This window comes from Cucurbita moschata, unplaced genomic scaffold, assembly GCF_002738365.1.
Source record: "Cucurbita moschata cultivar Rifu unplaced genomic scaffold, Cmos_1.0 Cmo_Scf00013, whole genome shotgun sequence".
In the NCBI taxonomy this organism is placed as follows: Eukaryota; Viridiplantae; Streptophyta; class Magnoliopsida; order Cucurbitales; family Cucurbitaceae; genus Cucurbita; species Cucurbita moschata.
The window spans coordinates 1645568-1654066 of NW_019268529.1; the positions used below are offsets into that span (position 1 = coordinate 1645568).

The 8499-nt window shown below is 34.6% G+C and overlaps 1 protein-coding gene across 1 annotated transcript; it reads right to left on the reverse strand.

The window, feature by feature from the left end:
• Window positions 1–483: 483 nt before the first annotated feature.
• On the reverse strand, window positions 484–4513 carry LOC111451641 (shikimate kinase, chloroplastic-like). Its single transcript, XM_023092120.1, has 13 exons — window positions 4376–4513; window positions 3801–4098; window positions 3324–3376; window positions 3180–3234; window positions 3028–3100; window positions 2542–2626; window positions 1806–1888; window positions 1576–1705; window positions 1389–1467; window positions 1080–1144; window positions 867–949; window positions 579–759; window positions 484–540 (listed from the first exon to the last, which is right to left on the reverse strand). Exons 2-11 carry the CDS (start codon window positions 4027–4029, stop codon window positions 893–895), a joined length of 909 nt encoding a protein of 302 aa, XP_022947888.1. The 5' UTR covers window positions 4030–4098; window positions 4376–4513; the 3' UTR covers window positions 484–540; window positions 579–759; window positions 867–892.
• Between the last annotated feature and the right edge of the window lie 3986 nt (window positions 4514–8499).

Genomic DNA, 8499 nt, shown 5'->3' on the forward strand with positions numbered 1-8499 from the left:
TTATGGTGTCGAGAGAACGATTGTTATTTTATTAGCGTGATGCAACAAACTACCTAATTGATACTCTACAAATTATACAAACTTTATATTGAATACAAAATAAACAATTAACTCCCAACAAAAAAAAAAGTCTTATGAGTAAATTTGTTTTTCAAGGCCTAAACATGAACGCAAGAAAGAGGGAGGTGGAAGCCCAATTTCTTTAACAATATTTGAGGCTATAGAAATTCGAATCACTTCGCTCTTGATCAATAATATCTATTGTGTTATGCTCACTTTGACTCCATTAACCAATTTACCATATAGAAATTGACAAAGAACAGGGGAAAATTTTAAAATTAAAAATGAAACTTTTCCGTACAATAGAGCCAACCAAAGTGTAATCTGTTAGTTGAACACGATTCTCTACAATGGCATGATATTGCCCACTTTGAGCATAAGCTCTCTCTCATGGTTTTGTTTTGTGCTTCCCCAAAAGACCTCATACTAATGGAGAGTATTATTTGATTATAAACTCATGATCATACTCTAAATTAGCCACTTTCATCCTCCAACGTAATCTAACTTGAATGAATGACATAACCACATTTATAAGAAACATGGAACTAAGAAACGTGATACATTTTCTATGATTCACTACACTAAATGATCAAACCCTTTTGCGTGATTAAGAAATATGGGTCAAGACTTGGGGATGAATCAAGCTTTGATAGAGAATATTCTCCATAAATAATGAAAAAATCGAATTTGTAATTGCACCTGAAAACAGAAGAAAAATTCTCAACTTTTATAAGGAAAAAATGAAACGAAAATATCAGCTTCTTCACTTCATTGCTGCCATGAAAGTAGTAATTCTTCAATTATACCTGAATAACTATTGTTTTTGTGGTTGTCAAAATGCACAAGAACCATTTTCTCTCTCCAAAAAGATGCTGATTTGTTCCAGTACCTGAGAGTACATAGTAGTATAAACGTGTACGAGCTAAAAATTGTTAGGAATAAAAATAGGACTCAGTCAAAATGCTTGAGTTAGCAGTATAAACTATAATATATATGCAGAGAGAGAGAGAGAGAGAGACCTCGATTGCTATGGCCATAGGTGTGACATTACATACATCTTTAGTGCCCAGTTTCGCTGCAAGTTCTGCACAACAACTCAAACACTCGGCTTATGTTCGAAATGGTTTTGGAAAAAATAACTTTTAAATGAAAGCAGCAGTTCTTCTGTGCGAAAGAAAAACTAAAGAGATTATTTTTTTGATATTGCAAACCCAAAACCATTGAGCTGTTGACATTAAGCTTAGAAAGAATAAGACATTATTTTAGAAGTTCCTTTCTGTACTTCCACAGGTCATGATGAATAAAAACATCAAGGAAAGATGTCTTACTTTGGCAGGAAACTCTCACTTCAGCTTTGGCATATGCTTCACCCCTCTCTTCTAGGAGAGTAGATAAACGGACGACGGTCTGTAGATGACAGGAATTAAATAACAAATTTATTCGAGACTGAATTTTAAAACTAATCTTAAGAGATTCTTCTCAAGAGAAAACAGAAACAAGCACTGAAAAACGTACTTTTGAGTATGCATCAGTTGAATCATGATGCAAAAGGGGGCGAGAACGGGTTCCTACAGCTGAAATCCTCTTAACCAAGGCTTCCAAGGGCACATCCAACCAGACACTGATCCCTTTATTCATATGTTTCCTGGAAATTTAAGAACAAAGGTTCGGCCAGATGATACTGAAAACTTAAGTACAGCTGAAAAGATGTAACCACTTGTATCTAACTAGTCTGTCTTCTTTACCAGTTTATCGTTCTTGTAACGACACCTCCGCCTGTGGAAATAACAAACTGATGCATCAAAGATAACTTCCTCAATGCCTCCGTCTGCAGGAATCAAGATAAGTTAGATTCACTGTTATGTCAATAAGCTAAGATTTTGTTTTGGAGTTCATAAATGCATAGAATAGAGCATCCCTTGTGGCAACAATGTTTCAATGGTGAGAAATTCAAAGTATTACACATTCCGGATCTATCAAAATTTAATGGCCAAGTGGCAATGACCTTTTCATGGTATAACTTTAAAAGGAAAGAATAGAAAACAAAGTAATTGATAGTTATCATAGAGCATTATGGCCATGATATTTACTTTGACCTTCGAGGCTAGTATGAGGTTTAGTTTAAGCAAGAACTAAAAAGAAATTCTTGAATGATTAAGATCACTTTCATCAATTCTAGATACTACGTAACACTTCAAAAGTAGTCTGAAGTACAAATCCAAGTGCACCACGGGACAAACAATTGAGATAACCTCATCAGTCAAGAGAGAAAGAGCATCTCGATCAGAATCCATGTTTGGATATGAACCTCACAGCTAAAAACCTTTACAAGATAATCGATGGGTGCATTTGAGAGAGAGAGAGAGGCAGAGAGAGGTAATAATGAATAAACAGCATAAACTTTGAGCATAGTAGTTAACAGACAGCATAAATTATGTCAAAATGTAACAAATGATTTGGCAGTTATGCGTCTATACTGACCTCTTTTTCTCTAAAGAAGTCCTCCCCATAGACCTTGAAAATTTCAGCTACAGAAATTCCAACGTCTTCTTCAACCAATGAATCACTGTGGCATCCAAAATATAAAATAACATAAGTGATCAGTAAGGAAATATATCGTCATAGCATGTGGTTACGCATGGACAAGAAAAATTAATCACAGAAGCCAGAAATTATAACGCTAGCATAAAAATCCTAGATCCACAGTTCTTTCTTTCATTAATGGAGGAAATAAAATTAAAAACAGGGTCCAGTGATTTTTCTGCATCTGTTGCATCTTCAATGATATTGCAATTTTACAGCTGCATTTTACTCAGCTTCACTTGTCAATAAAACTTGGAAGTTAAATTTAATTATAAAATTTAAAGAACGTAAATCTTTCGCTTGCTATGAAATCAAGATGCAAATAAGAATAACAGATTTTGACAGAAAGTCTGTAAAAACTGCACAAACAGCTTTAAGACAAACCTATCAGCAAAGGAGTAACCAAGTGCATTGGACAGGACATTCCCCACAGTCGTTTTTCCCGAGCCCATCATTCCTGCACTTCATAGATACGATTTTGAACATCTAATTTCATAAGCTCAAAAGTAATGAAGTGCTCCAAGAAAGAAACTCACCAACAAGATATATACAGCGCCCATTTAAATATGACTCAATCTCCCGGCACTTCCTCTGCAATTTTGAATATGACTCAATCACACAATGCAAGAAAGCAGTGAAAACCTCTGGCAAAATAAGAATGAAAAAGAGGAAACCCATACCTGTATAGCCAAAGATTCATCAAAAGAAGCAAAATGGTTTCCAGATTCCAACACTGCATGTATGTATGCCACAAATTACAGGCTAATCCTTCTAATGAGAGCTTAAAACATTGTGTAAAAAAAACTTAACAATAGGAGAAAATGGGAAAAACGTAATCAAGTTGAAATGAAATTGTCATTTTATAACACACTTAACAAAGGTGCTCCAAGTTTCTCAAGTACACCGTGCAAATTTTAACAATCGGAGAAACATTAATTTTATCACGGGTAAAGATGAGGAACTTCATGTGTTTTTGCAGATTCCATACGAATATATATATATATATATACCAAGTAAATGCTAATCAAAATTCTAGGAGCTAAGCTATAATTGGCTTTTACCGAATTGTATAGAATACCATCGAATTAACACAGACGTTTCTTTAGCTTTAAGATGAGAAAATTGAATATATCGGCTATAGATTGCAAACAGAAAACCTGTAGAGTTCTCGTAAGAGCAGGCAATGTTCAATGCAACTGTTCTGCGACGAGCTGAAGGCCTCGACAATTGTAAATTGAATGAAAATGGCACCCGCAAGATGTGCTGCTCCGCGAATCGCCGAGAAAATTGTAGCGAACCCTTGGGCTTTGCAACAATACTGCTCGAATGGATCCATGGAGAAAAGTGGAAGTGCTGCGTAACCGTGGCCTCCATTCTTGTTGACATGAGAGGTCGATTTTACCAAATTACAACAACAATGAGTAGCAGTTGGAAAATGATACAAGAATGGAGTCGCTGCAAGGCCGGAGGAAGTCAGGTTAGATTCTCAATCCATTCATCTCCAAAACAAAACCACGACCAAAAAAAGTGGCGTAAAACAAACAATAACTATTTCCTACAGAAATCGCAGAAAGCAGTTCGTAAGATGAAACAAATTCAAAAACCGAAAGAAACAACTCAGAAAACGAAATCAAACGGAAAAACAAACACACGCACACAAAAACAAAAACAAAAACAAATAAACTGAGTTCATTTTTTAAAACTTCGGATTATAGCGGTGAAATGAACGTACCGAAGTTGAAACAATGATTTGAACAGGTTGAACGCAGAGAAGATGGTGGAGGTCGGATATCTGTGACGACACTCCTCTGGTTCAGAACGACTGGGTGCCTCAGCTGCAAGGCCAGAAACTTGGTTTATATGTGGTGCTACTTTGTATATTGAACGTGGGACCATGCGGTTGAGAGAGGAGTTCTATAATAAAATTATAATTTCGTTTGAAATTTGGAATTTTTAGATTAATTTATCTCGACTTAAATAAATAAAAATATCTCCAAAAATGTTTTAATACTACTTATAATTTCTTTAAAAAAAATGCCTCACTACAATAGTAAAAGCAATGACACTGAACTCTGTCCTGTTCTCAATTGGGGTTAGGTAAAGCAAACACACATACGTGATGGTATATATCTTTCAAAACAACATAGCATAGCACGTCAAGGCGATCAAACCTCTGTGCTGTAAATTCGTTATTAGAGGGAGTGTGGGACCACGTAGATAACCTAGTAGTTGGCAAGCACACAAGGTTGCACTCTCACACCTAGAGTGAGTTTGTAGCTTTACAGAAGGGTCTATCAGTTAACCTAGACATTTAGACCAACTAGATGTCATAGTGTCTCATCAAATTTGATGAGGTAGCACATCAACCCAAGATATTGGTCATTCAATGTGGTGGCTATGCAAGCTGACCAAGTCTAAGAATAGTAAAGTAGTTCACCTGATGGATGAGATTGGGCCTAATATATCTAAGGTGCTAGAAATGGATGAACAACCTTCGAATCTAGCGTGGGTTTGTGATAGACATGAAATATGCTCAAAACTTCAAGGTCGATCCTAGAAGTTTAGATAGTTGTAGAAATAGATGTGAAATCCAGCCCAAAGAAAAGCCTTTGATAACTTACTAGCTAGCAACATGATACGATGACAGCTGGTTGAGGTGGAGTTTAGGGTTTAGGGTTTAGAGTTTTTTCAAGTGTTCGCTAACTATTGGTCGAGGTGGGGGAGTATTCAAAAACTGCATGGTCGAAGAGGGGGTCGTCCCAAGGTGTCAGTTAAGTTTGTTTATAACTTGAACAACACGATCTTATAATTAGATTTTGATTTGTTTTTATTTTTTTATGTTAGTCCAGTCCCGTTAGCAAGTTATTGCACATGGAGGAGCCACAAAGCACGTTATAACATAATTTCTCATATGCCATATTTTATGATTGTTATGACGTGAATTATATTATGTAATGTTATGATTTTCATTATGTTATGTTGTCATGACTACGTGATCGTTTATTATGACTTATGTTATGTTATGATATGTCATGCATACCATATTAGCTTGATTGTTTTCGAGAATGTGAAATGTTGATATACCAAGAATGTATTCATCAAAAATTTTATGAAAGAACAAATGTACAATCTGCATGTTATATAATTTGAAGCTACGGGTACCTCGTGCATTTTTTGTGTGTCATATGCATCGAAATATTTTTTGTATCTGTCATGATGTTATGATACGATTTGTGTATGATACGATTTGTGTATAATACGAATGTGTACCTTATGATATTTGTATCTGTCATGATGTTATGATACGATTTGTGTACACCACAATACTATGCGGGCTCCTTTTCCTCTGTGGCTTGAGCAGTGTGAGTGTGCGTTAGTTGAAGGGCAACCCTAAGGGTACGTAGACGCCAGCTTGGTGGGTCTATGTGCACATATGTGGGTTGTGTGTAGAGAAGTACTACACATCCTTAACCCGGATTAGAGAGCATAGTTCAAGACCATGAAATAATTTTTTTATGAAACGATAGGTCCCCCATGATTGCTTGTGTATACATTTTTTTGACCCAATAGTGGAGTCACTTATGGAGTATTTCTTAAGATACTCAATTCAGTTGACGACTTTGCGATGACGCTATGTGATCAAAGATAAGGTAATTACATGCATGTTGTTTTCTTTGTAGCCCTTAGGGTAGATCAGGACAATTAATTTTAATTTTCATTGTTTTATTAAAATATTTGTTCATTGATTATGAACGTGTAAGTCAATGACTTCGTAATCAAATATTTTTAATGAATTTTTCATACATTATAGATATATTAAACATGTAGTGGCAACCTTAATCTCAATAGAAAATTAGAGTCGTTATAGTTAGCATCAAAACTCTAGGCTTATAAATTCACTAGACTAGCTGACGACGAAGGCTCAACATGCTTCCATGGTACCAATGTAGACTTGTTTCAAATGAGAATGACCAAGAAGGCTTGGAAGACTGCAAGATCCTATAGTACATAAATATGAAATTAAAGTATTGTTATGATTAAAAAAAGATTACGAGCTATACCATGAAAATCGAACATTGTATACTTGATTGACATGAACTGTGTTATGTAATGTTATGACTGTTATGTCATGTCATGTCATGCCATGCCATGACTACGTGATGATATATTATGACTTATTTTATGCTATGATATGTCATGCACACCATGCTAGTATTATTATTTTCGAGAATGTGAAATGTTGATATGCCAAGAACATATTCATGAAAATGTCTATGAAAGAACAAACCTATGATCGGCATGTTATATGATTTGAACCTACAAAGACCTTATACATCTTTGTTTGTCATATGCATCACGATCTTTTTCCATCATGATTAATATGGATGCGTACCTTACAACATTTATTTTCGTCATGATGCTATGATACGGTATTGTGTACACTACAATACTATGCGGGCTTCTTTCCCTCAGAGGCTCCGATAGTATGAGTGTGCACTAGTTAAAGGATAGGTCTAAAGGGTACGTATATGCTAGCCGGGTGGGTCCCTGTGCGCATACGTGGGTCATGTGTAGAGAAATGACACGAAATAAAGAGGGACAATGACCAAAGTGGATATGTTTGGGTAATAGGTTTGCAATAATGTTCATGTTCCTCCAAAAATGGTAATGGAGAAGCTTCTTCATAGCCCCCCTACTTTTCAACATCTTCGCACAATTATTTAACAATTATTTAGATCAATAGTTCTTCGGCGAGCAAGGCTACTTTTTCGTTCATTTAACGTATGGGGAACCAATAGTTGAAGATTATTGTGAGTGAATCTCACATTGGTTAATTTAGTGGAAGATCATGAGTTCATAATCAAGAAATACTATCTTCACTGGTACGAGACTTTTTGGGAAATCCAAAACAAAACACAAAGCCATGAGAGCTTACCCTCAAAGTAAAAAATATGATGTGCATCATAATCAAGTACTATGATGTTAAATTACAGGACTTCATGCATGTTGTATATCATGAGCACGAGATACTTTTTCCAATCTATTTTGCATGAGCGCTATCAATCTAGTATACTTCATTCACCCACGCAATTTAGTAATTATAACTAATTTAGTAATTATTTAAAAGTTATAATTTTGTTTTTAAATGTTTTTTTAGTTATTTAACAATTCTTAAAATGTATATTTCATGTCCCTTCAAACTATATATATATATATATATATTTATAATTATTTTTATTATTTATTCTATCATAACTCTTAAAAATAATTTTTTCAAAATATATATAGAAATTAAGTTAAAATTTTTAATAATATATTTAAAAATAACTCAAGAAATTTTTAATATCTAAATTTCTAATATTTTTTAAAATTAAAATTAGTTAAAAATTGTGAATATTTCCACATTGGCAACACTACCAACTACACATAGGCACATGGTCTGAATTAATAATAATAAATAATAAATAAATGTTGAGCTTGTTATTTAATTATTTCTAAAAAAAGGTGGGTCAAGAGTATTTATTTGAATTTTGCAGTGTTATCAGCCAGCCTGGCATCCAGTCCATTTGGCGGCCACGTGGAAATATCTCCTCCCCAATCCTTACTCTCTTTTTTTTTTTCTTTTTTTTTTTCATTTAATGCAATGGTAATTTTAAGGTAGAAGTAGACATCAATATTGTTTCCTGGTTGTCCAAGGCCAGAAATCAATAATTTTAATATTATATTATATATTTTCATACACAACCAAGGAGGCACTATACACTGACTGGTCAACAACTATATTGACCGCTCATGTTGGAGAATGTGTTAAAACCATGTATAGCATTTGGTGAGCAATTCTCTAACTTGTCATAG

Excerpts from the sequence above, each read along its gene's own strand:
- LOC111451641 (XM_023092120.1), bottom strand. The coding sequence starts at position 4,029 with ATGTCAACAAGAATGGAGGCCACGGTTACGCAGCACTTCCACTTTTCT. Across the intron at positions 3,377-3,800 it reads CTCTTACGAGAACTCTACAG|TGTTGGAATCTGGAAACCAT; the intron begins GTTTTCTGTTTG and ends ACATACATGCAG. Across the intron at positions 3,101-3,179 it reads GCGCTGTATATATCTTGTTG|GAATGATGGGCTCGGGAAAA; the intron begins GTGAGTTTCTTT and ends TATGAAGTGCAG.